Source organism: Maniola jurtina, chromosome 17 (genome assembly GCF_905333055.1).
Source record: "Maniola jurtina chromosome 17, ilManJurt1.1, whole genome shotgun sequence".
Classification (NCBI taxonomy): Eukaryota; Metazoa; Arthropoda; class Insecta; order Lepidoptera; family Nymphalidae; genus Maniola; species Maniola jurtina.
The window spans coordinates 12,938,651-12,965,461 of NC_060045.1; the positions used below are offsets into that span (position 1 = coordinate 12,938,651).

General features: G+C 37.4%; 1 protein-coding gene across 1 annotated transcript; it reads right to left on the reverse strand.

The window, feature by feature from the left end:
* Positions 1-12,409: 12,409 nt before the first annotated feature.
* Positions 12,410-26,463, reverse strand: LOC123874097 (nucleolar pre-ribosomal-associated protein 1). The gene is made up of 3 exons (XM_045919278.1): positions 26,148-26,463; positions 21,060-25,728; positions 12,410-13,528 (listed from the first exon to the last, which is right to left on the reverse strand). Exons 1-3 carry the CDS (start codon positions 26,362-26,364, stop codon positions 12,505-12,507), a joined length of 5,910 nt encoding a protein of 1,969 aa, XP_045775234.1. The 5' UTR covers positions 26,365-26,463; the 3' UTR covers positions 12,410-12,504.
* Positions 26,464-26,811: the final 348 nt, after the last annotated feature.

Genomic DNA, 26,811 nt, shown 5'->3' on the forward strand with positions numbered 1-26,811 from the left:
TCGCTATATACAAATAATTATGGTTTTGGCATGGGTGCTTATGGTGTGGAACTGTGAATTGTAGAGAATTGGAAAGCTGTACGTTCGCCGGTTTGAATGGTGTAAATTATCCCAAGAAAATCTCTTAGAAAATAAGAACTAGCGAGAGAATCAAACTTGGAAATTCGAATGTAGTCTAAAATGGACTAAGAGCCAGCGCGTGCTAGACCTTCGATATTTTACAAAAGCTGAAATTTTTCTCTGCGTATTGACCCCTACACGGGGAGGAACGATCAGCGACTATGAAGTTTTTGAATCATGGTGGCTTTGGGAGATAACAGGTAATGAAAACACCTAAGTAATTAATTGCCAGATGGCAGGCCCCCTGCCAGACAACCTTAAAATTTAATAACTTGATTTTTTTTTTATTGAAAATATATTACAATAGAACTTAAAGCTAGCCTATCTAATTACTGTACAAATCATGCCCGCGTGAAATCATCGGTGCCAAGAATACTGGCTGCATTTCCGCGCTGGACAGCCAGGTTTATCCGTTGCGTAAAAAATGAGCCAGCCCTTCTGTCACCAGATGAGGCAATCAACCGCGGTGAAATGTATCTAAAAATCTTAACGAAGATGACATACAGGTACTTTTACTATATAAGTTGAAGCAAAGTAGACAAGGCGATATATAAGCCATGGTAAAGTAGGTTGTGTTTTATACAAGGCTGACAAATTACATGCATCCAAGTTCCCTTACAAGGAGTTTGTTCAATAAATTAATTAAATGATAAGATTTAATAATAATTGCTCGCACTTGAAACAGCAAATTGAATAGGCGATGGAAATAACTCACTCGATTAATTGCTTTATCGTCGAGTCGAGTTGTTAATTAGTTCATTTGTATCTTTCGTTTAGATTGCGACTCGTAAGGTTTTTAAAAATGCACTTTAAAAAAAAATAGTATCTAATAATTTAATAATTTATGAAATTTTAATACAAGAATGAGTTTCCTATCCTCTGTACTAGGAAAGACCTGTATTGCAGAATGTTGTTCCTCAGGGATACAAAAATTTTCTAAAAAGCACCAAAATCTAATAAATATGTATTCGTTGGACATATCCATGTAAAAAAACACGTCAATCGTTGCTCCGCTGAGGTGTGATTGAAGAACAAACATATTTTGACATTTATAGCACTAGATGATGGTCGTGACTTCATCCGCGTGGATATAGGTTTTAGAAAATCCCATGGGAACTCTAGTTTTTATTTATGTATTCAGATACAAGTTAGCCCTTGACTGCAATCTCACCTAGTTATTAGTGGTGATGCAGTGTTAGATGGAAGCGGGCTAACCTGGAAGAGGTATCCCAGTTTTTATTAAACCCACCCCTTTGTCTTCTACACGGCATCATACCGGAACTCTAAATCGCTTGGCGGCACTAGGGTGGTAACTAGCCGAAGCCTCCCACCAGAGCAGCCCTGTGATTTAGCGATTATAAACCTGCCGGGAATCGAACCCACTAATAAAACAGCGCTTACCACTGCGCCAGGGAGGTCATCGGAGTTAGTAAGAGTCTAACAGTCTTATTCATAAAAATTTGTAGAAGCTTTATCAGCTTGTTATAAGCAAAGTTCTCAAAAACATTATTCATAAACGTTCAATAGTGCTAAAAGTGTTCAATAGCGGCTCCATAACTTATAGTAGGCTGAACCCTACTATAAACCCTTATTAAGAACAAGATGGCCGCCGTCTTGTCTTAACAGCTGATAATTTGTTTGTTATACGAGATTGAAGTGAGGTTATTTTGTTTTGGTTGATTGTAGTGTCATTGCATTGTAATTATTATTTAAGTACGTTATTTATTCTGGATTCGAGAGGCTGTGGTAATTGACCAGAGTTGCAAGTTTTAACTGCCATAAGATGCTAGGGACGTCGTGAAGTAGGTACCTAAAAGTTCCTACTTAATTTCGAAGTTTCTTTTCATGTAATCATTCCTTTAATTAAGTATGTGATTTCTTCTAACGTAAGAAATATGGCGATGATGCAGCTCAGAACCTAACTACATAAACCGAGAAGGATTTGGGTAAAAAAGGGCTGGCTCATTTTTTGCGCAACGGATCAGCCTGGCTGTCCAGCGTGGAAATACAGCCAGTATTCTTGGCACCATTCCACACGGGCATGATTTGTACAGTAATTAGATAAGGCTAGCTTAAAGTTTTACTGTAATATTTTCAATTAAAAAAAAAGGATTTTATTCCATGAATGTCCAGGTACTGTATCTAATACATACTTTTACCTAATACATGTTTTTTTTAAATAGTATAATAAAATTTAACGCTAATTTCTAAATTCCTTTCTGTTTCCATTTTTAGTTAAATAAATCGGAACAAAACTCCGAACGATAATACCTAACTATCCTCCAGAACTCAGACAATTGACCGAAAACAAATGTCACACCTGCGTCACTTCTCTGTGTAGAGCACAGTTTTTTTTTGCAATTTTGTCTATGAATTCATCAGAACGACAACATAACAAAGCGAAACTAGCCTATAGCGAGAATTTAGTTGTGAGCGGTTTATTGAACCTTTATGAATAAAGAAAGTTATGGAACGTTTAATAGGCCTAATGAGCATTTTAGCTAATGAACGTTTTAAACCTATAATAAGGGATTTTTATGAATAAGACTGTTAGTTTTTAAAAAAACCAGCCAAGTGCGAGTCAGACTCGCGCACTGAGGGTTCCGTACTCGGGTATTTTTCCAACATTTTGCACGATAAATCAAAAACTATCATACATAAAAATAAATAAAAATCTGTTTGGAATGTATACGTAAAGCCCTTAAATTATAATATGATACCCCACTTGGTATAGTTATCATACTTTGAACATTGAAACACATTTTAATTTTTTTTTTAATGATCTAACCACAAACTCGCGGTTTTCAGATTTATTCCTGTACTTGTGCTATATAAGACCTACCTACTTGCCAAATTTCATGATTCTAGGTCAACGGGAAGTACCTACCCTATAGGTTTCTTGACAGACGGACGGACGGACGGACGGCTGAACAGACAGACAGACAGACAGACAACAAAGTGATCCTATAAAGGTTCCGTTTTTCCTTTTGAGGTACGGAACCCTAAAAACAATATAAAATAACTAGGTAGGTACCTATTAACTAACTATTACTAGTTGACACTCAGTTGTTGCTTATAACCTCTCCCTTCAGCTCCCCTGTTAGTTGTAACGAGACCCTTGAAGCCTTAAAACGCCCAAATCCATCAAATCCATACAATAGACTCGCGCCAACTCTAAGCTAGAGCCAAGTAAGGATTACAACCCTCTTCAACTGATATCATATTCAGACTATGGCTTCGATACCAAGTGCTTTCTTAAAAGCGCAAAACATATATTATAGATAGTTAGATACCTACTGGCAGTAACTTAATCTATTTCGGTTACAACTCCCCATCACTCGCTCCATACAAACGTAGTTTGGTTCTTATTTGAATATCAATATTAAATCTAATTTTGTAGACACGTTCTAAATCGAGAAACTAATAGGCCTATGTTATGACTTAGGCCAATTTAGATGGAGAAAATTAAAAGAAGAAATAGGGTATCACTAAAGGTGTGGCCACAGAAATCCTAATAACAAGGCATATATTCTGTGGGTGTGCCACTTAATTGTTACATTGTAAATCTCGGGGTACGGGTTCAACACCCGGGCAGATCACGTTGCCGTAAAAGGCGCATCACGAGCGATCGATCGATTCGCCGATTAGCCGTAAATCGATATTTATTTATCGATATCACATTTATCTCACTGAGTTATTGGACAATACTAAAGTTATTAACTTTCTTTGCGAAAACAAATAAAGTAAACAATAGGTGATAATCATTTCAACTAATCGACGACGACGAAAAAAAAAAAAAAAAATATATATTTACCTGCATATACATAATATTGAGAAAAAATATAAAAAGACAAAAAAGAAAGGAAAAAATATATTAAAAAATTACAAAAAAAAAAATAATAATAATAATAATAATTAAAAAAAAAAAAAAAATTAGAGGTAGGCTAAAATAATAATAATAATAATAATCGACGACCCACTGTCTATTGAACATGGGTCTCCTCTTAGAATGAGAATGGTTACGCCATAGTCCACCACGCTGGCAAATGTGGATAGGCAGACTTCATCCTCGGCACGCATGTCTAACTTTTGCAGTTGTGTGCAACGGAAAATATCGTTAAGAAACCTGCATGCTAAGAGTTCCCCATAATGTGCTTAAAGCTGTGTGAAGTCTGCCAATCCGCACTTGGCCAGCGTGGTTAACAATGGCCTTAAATCCTTCTCATTCTAAGAGGAAACCTGTGCTCAGTAGTGGACTGGTGATGGGTAGGGAATGGAGATGATGAAGTAGATTGGTTTCACTCCCTGTTCCACTTTTAATAGAAAAATAGACAGACAGACAACGGAGTGATCCTATAAGCAGACGGACGGACAGCGGAAGCTTAGTTATAAGGTCCCGCTCACACCCTTCGTGTCATCATAATCAACCCATTGCCGGCCCACTACTGAGCACGAGTCTCTTCTCAGAGTGAGAAGGAGTTTAGGCCATAGTCTACCACGCTGGCCCAATGCGGATTGCTAGACTTCAGAGTTCATACAATACATGGAAAACTCTCAGACATGCAGGTTTCCTCACGATGTTTTCCTTTACCGCTAAGCAAGTGATATTTAATTGCTTAAAACTCACATAACTGAAAAGTGCGTGCCCGGGATCGACCCCCCGACTTCCGATTAGAAGCCGCACGTTCTAATCACTAGACTATCACAGCTTTTTTTCCTCCCTAAAAATAGGCTAGAAAAGTTCCCTCTTATTAACTTAGTAAATTGGTTCCAACGTCCCATATACACCAGCTGCCATTACGAACTCGTTTGATTTCGTAATCAAAACCAGGTAAGTAGGTAATTTAGCGAGGAATCGAAGCATCACGTGCGAAGCTCCAATAAATTGTCGCACGCGAGGGGACTCGTAGCGTGGCGTGACCAACAGACATTACGGTTACACCTCTATTTGTTTGTACACATGCCATGACTTACATCTTGATCTCTCTTGTGCTATATTCCTCACTAGAGGATGCCCGCGACTTCGTCCGCGTGGATTTAGGTTTTAAAGATCCCGTGGGAACTGTTTGATTTTCTGGGATAAAAAGTTGCCTATGTTAATAACAACAAGCTACCTCGGTACCAAATTTCATACAAAACGGTTTAACGGATGGGTCTTTAGGTATCCCGTGGGAACTCTTACAGTAGCTTCTTAGGTAGCAGACGGACAGACAGACAGACACACTTTCGCATTTATAATATTAGTATGGATTTCTGAGAGTTAGTGCCCCTCCATTAATCAAATACCTATTGATGAAGGGCTTCTTGGAAACAAATAATAGCTGGCTCCCAAATCTTCTAACATTCATCATGAATGATCAACCCACCACCGACCCACTACTGAGCACGGGGCTCCTCTCAAAATGAGAAGGGCTTATGTCATAGGCCGTCACGCTGGCATGGGCAAGCATACCGAGCATTCTTCAATAAATCAATAAATCATTGGGTACTGCGAATAATTAGCGGATTTTATACACTTTTGAGAACATTATGGAGAACTCTAAAATATGCAGGTCTGTTGACGATGTTTTCCTTCACCGTTAAAGCAGCTCCTAAAAGTTAGAAGTGGCCGGAATCGAACCCATGACCTCACGAATAGAATGCCGACGTCTTGACTACTAAGCTATCACCGCTTAACATTACAAAGCTTTTTTTAGTCTAGGTAGGTATGTCAAGTTAGCCCTTGATTGCGATCTCACCTGCTGGTAAGTAATGATACAATCTTAATTTGGAAGCGGGCTAACTTTAGCTTATTTAGGTAAACCCTTCACCACTCCAGGGCCAGGGCATTCACCCCTCGGCTTCTACAATACAACGTACTGGAACGACAAATTTAGTAGCATCACGTCTTTGCTGCTAGCCTTCCAAGCCACACCAATGGAGTTGCAAAGGAACATTGTTTGATGGAAGTGCCACCAAACAATGTTCTTTAGAAACTACACCTTGGTAAGACCTCAATCTGTCTCGTTCAGTGGTAAGTGATGATGCAGTTTAAAATGGATCGGCATAAAACATGATCTTTCACTCAGTTGCAAAAAAAACTACAGGTAGTTAAGAATGCAGGTGGTATAAATGAAATCAGGTTCGCAAGGTATCGGTGGCGAGTGGCGACCGCGCGAAAGCAACTCGATACCGACAGCCAATACGATTATACGTATCATATCGGGATTATAGCAGCTCAGGAGCGTTGACTTGAGTGGTGTTGACTTATATTCAATTAGATACCTTTCATCAATATATTCAATACAATCAATACAAATCATACATACAACGGATCAGCCTGGCTGTCCAACGCGGAAATGCAGCCAGTATTCTTGGCACCATTCCACGCGGGCATGATTTGTATAGTAATTAGATAAGGCTAGCTTTAAGTTTTATTGTAATATTTCCTTTCATTATATCGTGGACTTCGATTTTCCGGGGTAAAGAGTAGCCTATAGGGATGCAAACCATATTCTGTAATAATTCTGTAATAGGTAGGTACTAGTATCTCTGTAATTTGTACGAAATACCTAGGTCCACGTGGAATTAAGTTTCTAAAAATCCCGTGGGAATTCTATAATTTTCGGGGACAAAAAGTCCATCCCCAGTGCAAGCTATCTCTGTATCAAACGTCAAATAAGTTAAAACGGACGGCCCGTAAAAAGAAAAACAGACAGACACACTTTCGCATTCATAACTTGAAGTATGGGTGTAGTGAACGAAGGGATAAAGAGTAAGAGGGATAGAGAGTCTTTACAATTAGACATTGTAAGGTCTACATCTCCTGAGGATGCTCCGGTGTCGGGGCGAAACGCGCGTCGAGTGGTGTTGGAATTTGTGTGGTGCTGCGTACCATACAGATTTCATTGGTTTGGCGGATTATAGCAAATTAAGCTTTTGGTTCCTTGTATATCATGGACTTCCGCAAAATAACGCCTGCTTCTATAATACATGTATAGAGTAAAGTTCCTAATTAGTATGGTGTTTTGTAGACGTAGCTAACTCAACAATGAGGCAGTCGGGAGCGATGTACGTGCTCGACCATACCTAACAGTAGGAAGATCTGTAACCAAGAGCAAACCGGTGTTGTGCTTGGGAACCCAGCTGGTCCAACCGTTGTATTTTGTTTTTGGAATGTGTTAGGTATGCTGTTTAGGCCCAATTATTCAGCATGGCCGAAGGGTCCGCGAGCTTTGCCCGAGGGTGAGCCATAGGGCTCGATGAAAGGGAACTCGAAAGCTCGGAGGTAACGTCTTCCTAAGGGCGCCTCTTGTGAGGAGGTTGATAGTTCTATACAATTTTATAACTATCCACCGACATGTATTGTACGGTCGGCCTCAGAACTCGAATAGCGATTTCGCGAAACTATTGCATCATTTGCCAGGCGAATATGATCATCAAGATTCAAGATGCTAATCGACTTATGGCCTTTGACTGTACCTACGTAGGTACAATATAATATGTTGGTGTAACTATGTGTGCATGACGGTGTAAGTAGACTGGATGCTGCTTTGAGTCCGCTGCAAACTTGACTGTAAACTTGATCGCGTATTATGGCCAGAGTACTTACTAGCGACATCTATGTAGTAACCCATAAGGCAATAACAGTTATCTAAATGAGAGGGTAAGGTGGAGGGCACCAGAGGCCGAGGAAGGTCGCCCATGCGATGGACCGATCAAATTAAGTCTGCTGTGGGTGGTCCCTTGCACGAATGTACCAGGATGTCGGCCAGCAGGGAGGAGTGGTGAATGCTCGTGAGGCATCTAACATCTGCCCTCAAAGAAATTGCTTCGTGATGACCACGACCGCTCTGCCAAAAGTGATACGACGAAGAAAAACAAGAAATGATAGCAGGTATTATCTATGAACTCAGGTAAATAATAATTGATGAATGTTGCAGGCTTGCCGCGAGGATGTGTGCGCCCGCAGGCCGGCGGGGTCTCGGGTAGGTACAACGTTTTCGTCACGATCCAATCCGATCTACTGGCTTTTGTCACGATCCCTTTGTAGTTACATCTACCTGTTTTATGTTGATAGCTGGCTATCTGATGCAACCAACAGAAACGAGTAGGTAGGTACCTATTATAGATCATTGAGCCTCAATAGCTGAACGGTTATAGGAGCGGACTGAAATCCGAAAGGTCGGCGGTTCATCCCCACCCGTTGCGCCATTGTTGTACCCACTCCTAGCACAAGCTTTACGCTTAGTTGGAGGGGAAAGGGGAATGAGTCATGATTAAAATGGCTAATATTCTTTAAAAAAAATTGGTCAGATAATATCTGAAGATTCCTTTGTAGTCTGTCGAGTACATAGTTGTTGAGCGAGAGAGGAGGGTAGTTCTAATTACTATAGTGCATATTAGTCAATTGCGCTGGGTAAGCAGCGTTGATCAAGTCAGTAAATGGATAGGTGGCCGACCGTGGCTTTTATTCAAATTGGATACCATTGTCAATTAATGTTAGGTAAACTTAACTAAAGCGACGAGGTTCCAAACGCGCCGGTCTGGTTATGGGTATATGGTCTGTGGTCGACACACTTCCTTTGTTCTTTGTAAATTATTGTTACTGAGCGGTTTCTGCTTTTCTTATCTCGAAATAGATAGAGCGAAGAGATTGTGTTAAAAGCCTAGGCAGGTTCGGGCATAAAGCGTCCAAGATTACTGATAAGGATGCACGCTGCCACCACATTGTTGCGACTTGCGATACAACCACTTATGTGAATCTATTCAGGAATCATCATCATCATCATTAACCGATAGACGCCCACTGCTGGACAGTCCTTGTAGGGACTTTCACGCGCCACGGTCGTGAGGAACCTCGTTTGATATAGTCTGTCTACCTAATTCTGGTTCTTCCGACGCTATGCTTTCCGGTGCAAAGTCGCGTCCAACCCAACGTCTATATCGGTTTTTCGAACTATATGTAACCAACCTGCCAATAGCTACTTCACCTACGCAACCCGCTGAGCGATGTCGCGGTTTCTCTGGTTCTCCTCATTTCTGATTTGATCACGTAGAGACACTCCAAGAATACGAAATAGTTTCCTTACTCTGGTTCTCCCACGGATTTCCTCATTTCTCATTAGATAGAGAAACTCCAAGCAGAGCTCTCTTCGTCGCTCTCTTAGTGACTCCGAGCTTTCTTATGAGGCCCATTAGATTGTCTCGGACCCATGACTTTTTGGTCTTCAAGCACAGAGGGATTTCGGACTGTAGGTATGTCATCGCCATCATAGTTATGAATATAGAAAGAACTTACATACCTACATATTAAGGAATGGGTACCTACTACAAACATGAACCCTTAACATTAGGTACACTTCTTTTTTGGGCAGTCATGTAGGATATACCTATACTTTACTTAATGTCTTTGAGACACGAATGCACCTACCTGCGGCATAAGAAACATCGTTGACGAATAAATTACAGTCAAAGTTCACTCTAAAACACATTAAATTAACTTTCGTTTAAGATAACTGCCCACCACAGCACTAACTAGCGGTTATCTACATCTAACATAGTGAGCATTCGAGTTCAAACGTTCCTAACGACTTTAATTGCTTTTACGATAACCTACTGACGAATAAATGAGACACTCTTAATTAAAAGTACAACTTTTACGAAATCCATACATAAATTAATGTAAAAGTAAAAATAAATTACTATAAAAGTTTTCTTCGTTACCTGCCGCGCATTGCTGGAGTCAAAAAAATCAACGCTTTTATGTAGGTATCTACAAAAGCTTCGATTGTGTAATATTATGCTTATTTCAGAAGACTTAAAAAAAAAATTGTGTAAAGGCAAGTCTATAGATCGCGGAATTTTGTTACAAAAGATTACAAACTGCTTTCGGAGTTTCATGAAGCAGAGCGCAGGAGTCGCTAGTCGTAGGTAGACTTTTCTAGTTTGCCTATTCACGCAGATCATCAATTTTCTTATAACTAAAAATATTTTGTCTTATTCTTTTTACAAGAAAATTCATACGCACCATGGCACCGTTACCTACCACTAAAAACGGCCAAGTGCGAGTCAGACTCGCGCACTGAGGGTTCGGGTACTCGAGTATTTTTTCCGACATTTTACATGATAAATCAAAAACTATAATGCAAAAAAATTTATAAAATACTGTTTTAAAATGCACATTTTTTGGGATGTAACCACAAAATCACGGTTTTCGGATTTTTTCCTTTACTTGTGCTTATAAGACCTAGACAGACAAAAAGTGATCCTATAAGGGTTCCGTTTTTAGGGTTCCGTACCTCAAAGGAAAACCGGAACCCTTATAGGATCACTTTGTGGTCTGTCTGTCTGTCTGTCCGTCCGTCCGTCCATCGTGTCTATCAAGAAATCCTATAAGGTACCTACTTCCCGTTGACCTAAAATTATGAAATTTGGCAGGTAGGTAGCACTAGTAAAGGAATAAATCTGAATTTATGGTTACATCACAGAAAGAAAATTAAAATGTGTTTTAATTTTCAAAGTAAGATAACTATACCAAGTGGGGTATCATATGAAAGGGCTTTACTTATAATTTCTAAAAGATTTTTATTTATTTTTAAGCATAATATTTTTTGATTTATCGTGCAAAATGTCGGAAAAATACCCTAGTACGAAACCCTCGGTGCGCGAGTCTGACTCGCACTTGGCCGGTTTTTCTTTTTGAGGTATGGAAACCTAAAAAACGCTACCTTGATTCGTGGGATATAAATAGTGTCCCACGATTGACCATTTTGTTACGTAAATTGACCATTATACTGGTATCGAATTTACTTTATTACATTCAAAGAACTTTTGTGGTTTAACAAAGAATTGCGAATTCAAAGCCTATTCTCCAATCAGTTTAGTACCTAAAGGTCAAGGGTAAACTGAATAGCAAGTACAATAGGTTGCATGGAAAACCAGAGTGACGTCGTAATCAATTCAACATGGCTTCCGTCATTGGTCACAGTTAGTGACTGCCATGTCAAACATAATAAGGGCCCTTATTGTTTTGACTGTTGACTTGATAATATAAACAAGTGTAAATTAAAAATTTATAACACCCCCGACAAGTGAAGGTTACAGTAACTAGAAGAGACCGAAAAGACCTGATAACTTGCAAACGGCTGAACCTATTTTCTTGGACTATTCCGCGCCTACTATCTAAAGTATCTGAGTTTTCCAAAACATCATTTTCAAATAAATAATTATGTATTTAGGCAACGTCCATCTTGACAGCTTGACATTTGTCAATTGACATAATATTATGAACCTAACGGTTATCTAACCTTCTTTTCTACAAGAAAACTAGAAAAGAGAGAAGATAACTCTTAAACGGCTGAACCAATTTTTTTGGATTGTAGCTAAGAACACTCGATCAAGCCACCTTTCAAACAAAAAAAAGTAAATTAAAATCGGTTCATTCTTTTAGGCGCTACGATGCCACAGACAGATACACAGACACACAGATACACACGTCAAACTTATAACACCCCTCTTTTTGGGCCGGGGGTTAATTATGACTAACGTCATAAGAAAACAGGGAACCAAAACCTATCATCCGCTAAACCAAACAAATCTGTATTGTGCAACATGCAGCATGCGATATGCACAATTTGCAATTTGGCATTGTAAGGTCTACATCTCCTGAGGGTGCTCCGGTGTCGGAGCGAAACGTGCGTCGAGTGGTGTTGGGATATATGTGGTGCTGCGTGGTGGTGGTGCGTATTGCTTGCTTGGTGGCTGGCTTTTCCTGCATGTTTACCAGTGGGAGGGCGGGCGGTGCATATCGCATGTTTAGACACACACACAGATTTGTTTGGTTTAGCGGATTATAGGTTTTGGTTCCTTGTATATCGAGGACTTCCGCAAAATAACGTCTGCTTCTATACAACACGTCATAACCTCAGTCACTCAACGGGCGATGGAGAGAGCTATGCTCAGAGTTTCTCTATACGCTCAAATCAGAACCAGAGTAACCGACAATCGACATAGCACAGCAGACCTCCATTGGGGGATTAGCTAACTCAGTGTCTAACACTGAATGATAGCCACCAAGCTCATTTGATATTGGTTGTTTCTACATTGCTGCTGCACTGAGTGATATCAAAATATTTTTCCCTAGAAAACCTTCAATGGATTAAAAATAAATGTCAATTGAGCTCGGTGCTATTATTCAGTGTCATTAGACACTGAGTTAGCGAATCAGTAGGCTGGCTGGACATGAGGCTACACTAATACATAATTTTACTATTATACAGTATGGACTAGTAAATCACATAGCAAAATCAACATAAAAGAAACATTTATTATATTAATGTAAAATATACCTAAATAGTTTATTTTTACATTTAACATTTTTTTTTTTTTTGACTACATAGTATGTTAACTAGTATAGGTCCGTACTAAATTTTTGAGTTCACTTATTAACCTATCTTCATCTGTGGCAATGTTTACAGAAAGTATTTGACTATTTAACATTACAGAATTATTTAACAGTACCGCTTGGTGAATAAATTTAACACTTTCCTGACTTTTTAATCGTTCGCTACATTTAGTTACAACATTCAAAATTTGTTTCTTACTTAAGAACTTAATCCATCTTTTCGTTATTAAATTATATAACTTCACATACGAAACTACATCTTCAATATTTAATGATTCAATGTGGGGTAACAATTCATAAACTATACTTAATATCTCATATTCGATATCGCTTTTAACTTTAAAATCCGTCAAACTATCAACTTTTGAACTACTTTCACGATAAAATTTACCGCAGTGCCGCGCGAACAAATGCAGAGCCATACTATATATCATGTTTTCTATGAAAACGAATGTACCTTTTAAAATAGCCGTGTTACCTTTCTCTATATTGCGTACAACGAAGTGTAACCACGACATTATACCGTAACCTTCGACCAAGATTTCAAAAGCTCTAGGTATGGCGACCATTGAATTTAACGCTCCAAGAATTTTTAATTTAGTTTTTTTGTCAGCAATGGTAGTGTTATAGAAATCCATTATCATTTTTATGCACATAGTTTTAAAGACCACGTTGACATCTGTCATAGTTTTAGTCCCGTCTTTTATTATGTCCAGGATCCAAAGTCTCCTTTCGAGTGATTCGACATCACTATCGTGGAAGAGGCTCAAGAAATCTGGTACTACTGTCAAATCGACAAACTGTTTTGCTATTAAGAAGTTATTGACAGGTTTATATAGAGGTTCAGTGGGTGAGGTCGAGACCATAAGTGCTCTAGCTAAGTATAAGGCTCCGATTGCGGGTAGTTTTGGATTTTTGAATTCGTGTAGTTCTCCTTCTTCTGGGCTGTCCGTGGCGGAGGATAAACTCTGGCGCAGCGTCGTGATGAAGTCCGTGAGCAAGAGTTTGTCGTTCTTGTGTCTCCTGAAACGAAAACGAAATGGTTATATTATATACTAGCTGATGACCGCAGCCTTGCCCGCGTGGATTGGTCAGATCCCCTGCAGCATCAGGATTGAGGAGTTGGACTCCAAATTTTTTATGAAACAATGTCGCAAAGTTCCTCTATCGATTAAAAAAGAAATGACGCAAATCGGTTCAGAAATCTCGGAGATTTCGGTGTACATAGGTAGGAAAACACAACTCCCTTTTTGAAAGTCGGTTAAAAAAGTAGCCTATGTTACCCTGTAGCCCTGGTCAATCCCCTACTTGTCAGTGAAAATACCGTCAAAATCGGTTCAGCCGTTCCAAAGATTAGCCTTTTCAAACAGACAGACAGACAAAAATTTTAAAAACGTGTGATTCAGTGTTGGTATCTTTCAAATAACCATATGAGCTTAATATGAGGTAGTTATTTCGAAATTACAGACAGACACTCCAATTTTATTTATTAGTATAGATACAGGTATAGCTCATAACTGAATAGGCTCCAGCGGTAGTGGCGCGGTGCGGGAGGGCGACAGTTGCCACGAGTTGAGGAATCACTGAGATCTCGCGTCACGTCATCACACCCCTCTCGCATCGCTCCACTACCGCAGGAATTTGAATTGTTTGAATTGTTGAGTAAATAGAATCTTTTTGTATTTGCGATTATTCGTTATAAAGAAAGAAAGAAAAAACTTTTATTTTTGAGATTTATGTAGTTGTACACAAATCTCAAAAATAAGTTTCTTTGGATTAATGTAAAACAAACTGACTGACTGACATGTTACAACAACATAAATCGCTATTGCGTTAAGGTAGGTACTTGAAATTTTGCATGTCAGTTCTCTCTATAACAAACTGTAGGCTCCCTTTAACAGAGCTCTCTCCGTCACTTACTCCATACAATCGTAGTTCCCATTTCATTTGAATATTAAGCAACCAAAGTCCATGAAATTTTGCAGACATAGTCTAGAAACTAATATCTGTGTCTGTGGTGTTTTAGATTTTTCTAAAAATATGTAGTTTTAAAATTACAGGGGCTCAAAGATTTGTATTTTTCTTTAAAAAAAGGCCCAACTTTGTGCTCGTTTTTCTAGACAACGAAGCAATTTAATGAAATTTGGAAAAACCACAGACCTAGAAAATTTAATGAATATTATGTAGTAAAAAAATTATCGTTATATATTTTATATTGTTATAATTATGTGGGAACTACGAAAACCAGAAATTACACCCAGAAATCTTGAAAATTTCGTGCTGTCTCGATTTGTGCAAGCGGGGTGGTGAAGTGCGGGGGACGACACGTGAAACTGACAGAAACTGACAGTCTAAACACACGGGCCACATTTAGACTGCACCCAACTCCAAACTTGTCGATAGGTCTAACTAAATACACTGGTACATTTCAACTTGCGTTAGACGTATGCGTTACCTACTCAGACGTTGCCTGTAGATAAAAATATGTCTCATGTTTGCTGGCAATAGCGCATGCATCAAACCCTGCAAGTTGCAACTCTCTTGCAACCTATTCCTCACGCAATACGCACAGCTTTAATATTATAATTTTTGACAATGTATACTATATGTAATGCCATATCACAGGTCACTCTCTGATTTATTGCTAACAATTTACTTCCAAATGCAAAGAAATCTAAGTGTGTTGAATTCACACTGCCCAATACCAGGACCTTAAATGTCATAAATTCATTGATAAATAATCATATGTTGAAAATAAAGGAGAACCCCGTGTTTCTCGGTATAATGTTAGATGCAAAGCTTCTATGGAACACCCACATATCAACACTAGATGGTAAACTCAGCTCTGCTGCTTACACTGTTAGAAAAATTCGACAGGTACTGACGTGGAAACTGCAAAAATTGTATATTTTGCCTATTTTCACTGTATTATGTCTTACGGACTCTTGCTATGAGATAAAGCGGTAGATATTGAGAAAAAAATGTATTACAGAAAAGGACAGGACGTGCAATTTATAATTTAAAACCGCGCGCTGCCATACAATAAAAATATAAGGAAATAAGTACCTTATCTATTATCTTATAGTAGCTTCTAAATATATTTACAACTAGCTAATGCCCGCAGCTTCGCTCGCGTGGATTTAGGTTTTTAAAAATCCCGATCCTTTCATTTCCCAGAACAAAAGTTTCCTCTCCGTAATAGCCCGTCCCCGGGATGCAACTTGTTTCTGTATCACGTAAGAATATTTAAACGGATGATCCTTTTCAAATCCCGAGGGATCACCAGGATTTAGGAATGCAATTTCTTACAGCATCAGGGTTGAGGTCAACGACAAAGTGTTTACTTGGTATAGATACCTTCAATATCAATTAATAATCGACACTTTTTAAATCCCATTAGCTTTAGTAGTCAGGTCCCCTGCAACATCAGGGTTGAGGAGTTGGAATCCAAATTTTTTATTGAACAATGTCGCAAACTTTCTTTATCGATTAAAAAAACTACCCAAAATTACGCAGTTAGGTTACCTGCCAAATTTCATGGTTTTGAGTCAACGGGAAGTACCCTAGAGGTTTTCTTGACACACACGACAGACAGAGAGATAGACAACAAAGTGATCCTATAATAGACTACAGGCCCATGTTTAAAAATGGGTGGGTCATATGAACCACCAGGTGACGTATACAGGACGATATAAGAGCATAAAATAATAAGTTTCAGCACTATGCCGTCACTTGTAAACTGTCCAACAGAGTGCTGGTGAGAATTGAAAAGTGCACGTAGAGTGAGTACATTTTGGTCATATATTTTTGTACGGCATTTTTACCATCGATAGATCCATGAAAAATAATAAGAAAGCGCGCAGTGCCGTAAAAAAATGGTGCGCCACAAAGTCAGTAAATGTTTTGATTTTCTGACAATTTCCGGGGTAAATTTGGTCATTTAATTCTGTACGGCACTAGTTTCATACTGTTTCAATACAGCCTCTAATCCATTATTCCGCAACGCCGTACAAAAATCATGCGACAAGGGGAAAAAATTGAGGGTAGCAACCCCCTCTCTTTCCGTGGTCCGGTGGGTGATTTGAAACAACATAAAATTAATTTATTTTGAAAATGTTTTATGCATAGATAATATTTTTTTACATGCCGTACATTTTCGTTGGTCCAAAGGTTTGTAGGGGATGTGGATATTATATACACACCCGTTCACTTCAGTTAGACGGCATAGTGATTTTATCATATTATCAATTGTTCTCTTCAAAAATATGTTAATGCCGTACAGTATCAGATGGCCATAAAGTACTACCCTTAAAATGGTAGCGTCATTTTCATCAGCCTAAAAGATATGGTCTGCATTAAAATGTACGGCATAATTTTTTCCTAATTTATTTATCTTAATACTATTTAAAACAAGGGAAAAGCGTAGAAAATTGCTATATTTTATTAATCTATGAATATTTAAACTTTTGCAATAATTTGAAAAATTTCAGTTTTTGTATTTATCTATAATTTTTTTTAGAACAGTTTCTTTTGAACGGCAATACTATATAACAATAGTATTTTACACTATCATGTTAAAAAAAAAGTTGCCGTACAGAGTCAAATGATTTTACAGCTTTAAAAATTAAGTATACCATGAAATTAAGATAATTATTGATACACATTCAAATGAACACTAATTTTTTTACGGCATTATTTTTAATAGTACTTTTGAGTGCTAGATAATGTTTTGGAACCAAAGCCGTACTTTCTCAAATCACCCCCCGGACCACGGAAAGAGAGGGGGTTGCTACCCTCAATTTTTTCCCCTTGTCGCATGATTTTTGTACGGCGTTGCGGAATAATGGATTAGAGGCTGTATTGAAACAGTATGAAACTAGTGCCGTACAGAATTAAATGACCAAATTTACCCCGGAAATTGTCAGAAAATCAAAACATTTACTGACTTTGTGGCGCACCATTTTTTTACGGCACTGCGCGCTTTCTTATTATTTTTCATGGATCTATCGATGGTAAAAATGCCGTACAAAAATATATGACCAAAATGTACTCACTCTACCTGCACTTTTCAATTCTCACCAGCACTCTGTTGGACAGCTTACAAGTGACGGCATAGTGCTGAAACTTATTATTTTATGCTCTTATATCGTCCTGTATACGTCACCTGGTGGTTCATATGACCCACCCATTTTTAAACATGGGCCTGTAGTCTATAAGAGTTCCGTTTTTCATTTTGAGGTACGAAACCCTAGAAAACGTAGGATCGGCATTCCGAACCAGTGGTAAATTTTTCTGACCATCCAAAAACACTTTGAAGTTTACCTAAAAGTTTACAGGAATAAAAATTTATCATTGTATTCCATTCCATTTCATTCTATTCCATTCTGTTCAAAGATAAATAGATAATAAAAATATTTGTCACCGAAACAATAATTTACGATTCATCGACGACCAATATCAATTTTACTGATGACAATCTGACTATTACCAAAGTGAACGACTACTATAATATCTATTATATACGACTAACATAATATGTATTATAAATTGTGTGCCGTTTGCATTCTCACTAGGTTCTCATTAAGTTTGTTTTATTTGGTTAAACTTTCTGGCATTTATATTGTTATGACGTTTAATTGGCAAATAGTCTGTTTATTGGCTGAAACTCAAAAATTCAGCCAATCACAACAAAGAAAATATTGTAATAATGATTGATGCAGCTTTCTGTAATTGAAAACAAAATATTTGACATTAACTTGAATGTGACAGTGTTTTCCGAATAGGGTTGCCAGAGGCCCCGTATTTTACTGGTTACCCCGTATTTCAGGATACAGAAACCTGTAATTATGAAAATAAAATACGGGGCAAATAAAACTAAATATTTTTAGGGTTCCGTAACTCAAAAGCAAAAAAGAACTCTTATAGGATCACTTCGTTGTCTGTCAATCTGTCAGTCTTTCCGTCTGTCCGTCTGTCCATTTGTCCTTCTATCCGTCTGTCATGTGTTCATGAACAAATATTAGTATTTTCAATTTTCAAAGTAAGATAACTACATATATCAAGTGGGTTATCATATGAAAGGGCTTTACCTGTTCATTCTAAAACAGATTTTTATTTATTTTTATGCATATTTTTTTAATGCATAACAGTTTTTGATTTCTCGAGTAAAATGTCGGAAAAAATACCCGAATACGGAACCCTCGGTGCGTGGGTCTGACTCGCACTTGGCCGGTTTTTTACAAATTCAGTAGGAGCTGGCTGGCGAAATCAAACACTGACGTTATGTCCAGTAGAAAGAATATTTTCCTTTTGCGGCAATGCGTAGCCGAAACCCACTCGATATTGATCATGGTCGTAGCCAAGGCGGCGGGGCTTGGTTTGAGGATGTAAGCCTTTTTTTATACAAGTTAGCCCGTGACTTTGATCTATTCTAGTGGTAAGTGATGATGCAGTCTAATTTCTTGGCCGTTAGGGCCATACTAACCATATAACTAGCCATGACCGAAGCCTCCCACCAGACCAGAAATTTTGAAATGGCGACTGCGCCTGGGAAGCCGTCAAAAACCTAAGCCTAAAATAATACTTACACTATTTCTTGCATTTGCTTACCAATTTTTTTTTTGGAAATATATCAAACATTTCGCGCTCACTTCACTCGCGCTTTGAATTTCTATTACTTGGTGTAAACCCCGCAATTTCGTTTGCATGAATTTAGGTTTTTTAAAAATTCCGTGGGGGATTTTCCGGGCTAAAAAGCCGCCTAAAAAAATGTCTGGGATGCAAGTTACCTCTGAATAGTAAGTACCAAAATTTTGGTAAAGAAGATGGGCCGTGAAAGGGTAACAAATAGATAGGCAAATAGATATACTGTCGTATTCGTAATATTAGTATGGATAGGAAGCTTTAAAAATAAAATCTTGCTATGGCTACACTCGTTTCCCTTTCACTTTAATTTTTTCTGTATTGAACCAAAAACACTTACGCTCACTGCGCTCGCGCTTTTTTATTGTTGTATTTTATCTCACTGTCAAATTGAAAGGCGAAATTCCACTAACCAGGTAATTAGCCCATAAAGTTGAGCGAATGTTTTTTCCTCATGACAGGATTCAGTTCCGGCCCTAATAAAACCTCTCCCGCAATCGATTCCTGGCTACGGCCATAGTATTGATACTGTGAAGGTGGAATTACAAATTAAATGTAATTTTAAGTTGAAATGAGAAGATTGTATGCATGAAATGTATAACATTTTGCTTTACAACACTAAGAGTTTTTAAAAGCTATTTAAATAAATAAATCTTTTATTTAAAACCACATTGCAAACACAGTTCACCAATCAAGATACGGCAACATACAGAGAAAAAATACAAAACTTATAAATAAACTGAAATATCTAAATAGGCTTTCCATGCATTTCAGAGAGAACCACCGCCTATTTCTTCAAATACTTCAAATTTTCAAATTTCTTCAAATCTAAACCCCGTATTTTTGATGGTGGTAGCCTGTAAATCAAAAAGAGCCAGGTGGCAACCCTACTTCGACCTAGACAGAATCAAAAATTGTTTTCATTACTCGGTATGCCTACTGCCATAGTGTGACAGAAAGTGTGACGGTAGTTGTGACCTCTGATTGGCCGACTCTCTTTCACTATTTGCTAAAATTGATGATTGCAACAACAATTTTTTCTTTTTTGTAATCGAAAACAGAACACGGACGTCAAACAGGTTGACTAATTGCAATCATTTCTGACCGGCTAACATTATTCCGCTAGTGGCTCAAACTCACTGTCGCAGCAAGAACATGGTAAATTCAGCCAATCACAGCAATTTGAAATTTGGTTATCACAAATGTACCGATCTAGGAACCGAGAATGCACGAACCAGGGCAGATAGAGATAAGAACAATAATATCATACGTAGGAAATCGACGGGGGATCGTTGGCAAGGATAGCCTTAAAAAGTTTTAGAAATTACACTAGCCATAAACGAAATTGAAATGTCTAAATGTATTCTTTTAACATCTTTCCCTGATGAAAATTGCACTGCTTTCAAAAGTCACAAAAGTAAGGCTTGACTTGACTTTGGGTTAAAACGAGACAGGGTTCAAATAAATCTGTCTCATTTTAACTGTAGTCTTATGTCTAAGGCAAGTCAAAGTGCACTCTACAGATGTCAGCTTAATTAAGAGGGCTCTCTCCGTCACTCGTTTCATACAATCGTAGTTCCAATTTTATTTGAATATTAAGCACCCAAAGTCCATGAAATTTTGCAGACATATTCTAGAAACTAATATCTATGTCTGTGGTTTTCCAGATTTCTGTTAAAATATTCGGTTTCAAAGTTAAGTCTTAAGAATTTTCATACAAATCTTTGAGCCCCTGTAATTTTAAAACTACATATTTTTAGAAAAATCTAAAACACCACAGACACAAATATTAGTTTCTAGAATATGTCTGCAAAATTTCATGGACTTTGGTTGCTTAATATTCAAATGAAATTGGAACTACGATTGTATGAAACGAGTGACGGAGAGAGCCCTGTTAATATTTCTTACTCACGTTTCAGTTTCCAGCAGCAAGTGAAATCTGTGCAGTACATGATAAGCCGCCGCGCGCATCATCCCGCACTGCGAACTGAGACCCATCACCGGAATAGACAACAGGCCACACCGCAACAGCTTGAATGAAGAAGCCACGGATCCTGGAGCGAGAAGATGGCTCAAGAGCGGAAAAAGAAACGCTGGATCATAAATATTGTTATCTTCTTCGACATGAGCCTCCGCTACTACATCTTTTTCTCGCATCAAAGCCAAAACATGACCAATTTCATCCCTTGAAACTAAATTGTTTATCGCTTCTTCTACATCCTTGGAACTTTTAGCTTTTCGATCATGCCCTATTCTATCCAAAAAATTCTTCACTGAAGTTTCATTAAAACAAGCGTTAGATACTTGAAAATTGTAATCTAATTTTTGACTAACCGGGAAGTATTTTATAGTTTTCTCAATTGTTTCTTTGTCGAATAGATTCATGACTTGGTTCGGTGTGGGATGGCCCCATAGTGTCGATGTTCTGGATTTGCGAACCGCGTAATGGTTGGCCGCCGAGTCGCCCCATATGTAAGGTTTGTATTCGTTTACTGGCAAATCATTGGCTTCGTAAAATTCGAGTATCGATAGCAATAATCGATCGCAAGGACTTCTCGTGGCATGATAAGCGCTCAAGTACACTGGTATTTGTTGCGTTTTCATCACAGATTTGTTCGTCGAAATGAGGGTAAAAAGAAATTCTAACAGACGCAATTTGATGTCCTGACTGTGATGACTGAGCATTACATTTAAAAACTCCGAATGAGAGGTTACCATGTCGAAAAGATTGACGATATCTTCGTGATCATATGGATAAAACATCTTTACTAAAGACGATAATAGAGACAGAAGTTTTGGCTCAGTTACGTTCTCATTATGAAGAGTTCGCACTTTTAAAGAATCTTTCAAGACACTTTTACAAAAGTTCTGCCAAATGCCACTCTCTGTTATCTTTTTGAAATCCTGCTTTTCATTCACTTGATAAGCGTTTATCGCTTTAGATATTTTGAGTACGACACTCATATTTTTGGATAATACATCCAAAATGTGTGTTTTACTTTCCTTCATAGCTATCACAGCTATATTCAGCGTTGATAAAAAGTAGTTTATCAAATACTCTTTCTTCTGATACTCTTCAGAAAGACATAACTTCAAAAACACAACTTGCAAAAGTTCTATGTGACTTAATTCGGCTGTTTCAAATTTATTGTTTTTCGAAAATATCTTTTCGCAATCTTGAATGTCCATACATTCTATGACTAGTTTCGTAAGGAATTTAGAAGAATTGATGTATACTTGACCAGCCTTGTGGGGCTTCTCTAAGAACTTTTTAATATTAGATTTGTATTCTTCATATATTGTTTTTAAAATATCTTTGTTATCTATTAGGAATTGGTTGTGGTGGATTAAAGCATTACCTAAGGGCAATGTTATTTCCCTTTGACTGAGCACTTCAGGTCTGTTGATTTCTTCTTTGAATATGTTACAAAATTTGTTATTATACTTCAGTAAGACCAGAGCAAGTTGCGATGTTGTCTTTCTTACAGTATTAGCATAAAAGAACTTCTTAAAATGTGCTTCGCTTATTTGGATTGCTTGATGAGGTTTATTTTCAAAATACTTTATCAATGATTCTTCTATGTTCGTCAAATTTGGAGTTACCTCTTGGTAGGTGAGTAAAGTAAAATACAAATTCATGCATTTTTTCATCGTACCATTAGGTATTTCCAGTGTAATAGATTTAGCATAATTTTCTAAGAGCACTCTTAACAAATCAAAAATTAGAGCTGGTTCTTTGTCTTTAGAACATAAAACTTCAATATCAATACCCAATAAAGTCTCAAGTACTATAAGATCTTCTTCATTAGATAACCCTATCGTATTTAGAACTTTCAGTATAAGATCACTGCTTACATGCTTCTTTTTATTGACTTTAATAAATGCTTTAGTAATTTCTTTAGAAGTCTTCTGTTGATATGAAATCAGTATTGAATACTTCTTGTGCAGATAATTAACAATGTCTTTATTCTGTTCTATGATTTGCAACATAAACTCTGTTGCTAATACGTTTGATGGACTTTTACCGAAATCAATTGGTTGATATACTCCCAGAAAGTGAGAATTTCTAAACAAATTCAAAATAATATCTCTACAGATATTTAACGCATGATTTTCTTTTGCTAAAGCAATAATGATTTCAAAATAAATGAGGGTTTTCCTTTGTTGATCAACCGTATACAGACCCAATTGTGTTAATCTCACTACACAAAACATTAGATATTTTGCCCAAATAAATAAATCTGTGCTATTTATAGGTTTTGTCATATCTATTGTATAAGTAACATCCAATAACTTCAAATCAGTTTTTTCTGATGATTCTATTAAAGGAAAAATTGTTGTTAACTGTATATCTTCATTTTTGATGATAGACTTGGAAATATTTTTTAAAGTCTCATCTATACCGATATCTTCGGGTATAGCAGTGGGTTTTGTTGTCCAATCAGCGATGTAACTTCTCACATCTAATTTACAGTCACCGATCATGACTTCAGTGAGATCCGGTGAGTAGTTGTGGTGCAGCAAGTTGGCTACATACAGATTTAAAAACCCTTTTAAAGTCTTCTTTGCATCCTTGTTAGAATCTATAAAATGTATGCATCTCATGATAAATTGCGAAGGCACTTTTGTAGCTAAAAATACACTGCCTACATTATTTTTGTTATGCATTAAGTAATCAAACAACAAGTCTAAATTTGATGAAGTGCCTTCTTCTGAAACCTGTAATCCGAAATCCAGCTTGTTTTCAGAAACATGATCCACCACTTCTGCTATTAAAGATATAGGGTTTATTTTAGTGTTCCTCAAGGCATACAACATTAAATATACTTCATCTTCATCGCTTTCATAGAGATCTGTGTTTTTGAGGAACAGCTGCATTGTGTCTTTAGCTTCTATCCATGTGTCGTCTTCCTCACTGGTATAGACTTCGAGAATCATAAGAAATAAGTACTTAAACATTGCATTATCGGCAGATAGAGCAGAATTGCATAGTATTTGACATAGACAGATCGCCTTGTATTTTAAAATTGTACTACCAGCAGACATACAGGAATCAACAATCAATTTAATTTCAGGTGACTCTTCCAGAGCTTCAAAGGATGCTGGATTTATATAATAGTTTAGGAGTAAAACTTCTAAAAGTGACAATAAAGAATTAGCATTTGTTATTTTCGGTAGTCTATAATCATTTGTTGTTTCAACATCTTCCTGTTTTTTAATAATGTCCTTCATCAATGAGATTATAGTATCCTGAGCAGGCATATGTTTAGGGAGAAAATTTTCTAATTTATTTTTTAATTCCAAAATATTAGCAGGCGAGTCTTCCTGTTCTAGCAGTTGCATGTACCTTTTTAGACTTTGTAACATTTTCACTAGAACTTTTATGCAATACAGTGAGATTGTTTGATCTATTCCTATTCCTGTATTGATAAGTTTTAACAGTGGCACAGGCATGGTTATAAATCTTATGAAGTTTGCAGTTTGCGCAGGATTGAGATTTGTCAATTTGGTCACCATATTTTCAGGTTTTAACTTGTCTAATAAACTTATGACGAATTCTATAGTCTTTTCCCATGTAGGTGAATGTTGAGGTTGAAAACTTTGCTCGATAACATTTATTATCGCTCTATGGAGATCAGGGCATCTATAGACAATTTCAAGGATAATTTCCCCTTGATGTTTATTCTCCCATGGTCTTTTTAATGTTTGCAAAGCTTTGTATAGATTTGGGTTTTTATTAGCATCAGTAGTGCCTAAGGAATGATCCAGAAAATACAGTCCAAGCTTGTGAGAGGTAAACAAAGTAAGGATGATATCTGACAATAATGTCATTATTTCTTCACGAGCTTCGGGTGTCTGTTCATTGTTTGATTCAGGTGGTCCCTTCCATGTAAATAATTTGAACATATTATGCAGCACTTGGTGGCTGAAAGTCTTTAACTTCAATGTTTTTGATATTAGAGTGTTATCAATAACATTCTTTTTTAATGTGTTTAGAAACATCAATACTGCAAACGCCTCATCGTGCACTAAACCAGGGATGACTAATGATAGTAAACCTTGCTTTTCAAGTAAAGCTTTAATCAACGGCAAATGTCCATCTACAAGAAAAGATGTCATGAAATGGACAAATGAAGTCCTAACATTGTCTTTTTCTTTATAATTTGGCTTTTCAACAACATGTTGTAAACTTTTAGGTGTTAATGGTACTTGATTGAGAACTTCTACTCCTAAATCTGGGCTTAATGTCACCATCGATGTGAGGAGGTTTAAAATAATCTTTCTATGCCTCGGTCCAGAATTTTCACTTATCATAATTTCAACTGTCGGTATGAAAGTGTTAAGGAAGTATCGACAAGCTTCTTCTGTTATGACTATCATGTGGGGTAGTGAGGATTGAACTTTTAGTATAATCAAGTGGAATAAGTGAAAAGCAGGTGTGGCTAATGAAAGGTTCTTCTTATTGTCCGGAGAGATTTGTCGCAAGATCTCATGAGAGTTTCCTCCAACCTTCAAATACTCTAACATGTAGTCCACGTCGCTATCTGGATTCAGGCACACTTGCAAAAACTGAGTCAATGCTGAAATGAAAAATTATAGTATCAATTTTATGCTGAGGTGATAGTGTTATCTCTGCTTATAACAAGATAAACTGACTGACTGACATGAAGCACAAGTAAATTTTACAGTGTGTGTGTGTGTGTGTAAAGCAATTAAATGTCACTTGCTTTAAAGATGAAGGAAAACATCGTGAGGAAACCTGCATAGATACCTAAGAATGCTCCACAATGTTTCTAAAGATGTATGAAGTCTGCCAATCTGCACTTGGCCACCATGGTGAACTATGGCCTACGCCCTTTTTATTCTGAGAGGAGCCCCGAGTTCAACAGCTGACTGGCGACAAGTTGACTAGATGTAGATGAAATTTTACTCTACTTTCAAGGTTGGAATCACAATTGATAAGTGGTTAATATGCAGTAGGATAACTTTCTAAACTCACCCATCGTTTGACCCTGTTTCCCCGCTAGTTCCTTTCGAAAATGTTTTATATCAAATAGGGGGGCTTTAATCGGTTTTGGTGCTTTAATTTCAGCTGCTTCATCATTTTGGGGTTGTCCTGAAGCCGCTTCGTGATTTTCAGAATGTTCTGTAATGCTTTCCCTTTTGTTTCTTTTTGTACTGTCTTTCGACTCGCTATCATACTTTCTTTTACCCATTTTTATTTAAATTCCTCTAGACAAGCATTATTCAAAAACTGCAACAATGAACAAACATTAGATCGCACGTGTGCTTGACACTTGACATTTAATATGATTTAATATTAATTTTTGTTTTGACAAGTGACATTTTTTTCCACAGATAAAGTTGTTTTTGTAATTCCACTTCAGACAAACTCCCTATATTGGACTTGAATGGACTATTCAAAACTAATGTACTCTACAGTAGAAACGGGTAACATTGGTGTAATAGCATATAGTGGGGATTTTAAAATGTGCTAAGGCTTTGTTTAAAGATTTTGTGATCACGTGATAATACACTTAATACCTTAGCTGATGAACCAGTTCAGCGCTTTCAGTGAAACTGAAACCCATATAAACGCTTATTACGACGCAGTCGACGAAAACAGTCGGTCTCAAAAATGGAGGTCGAAAAGATTGCAGCGC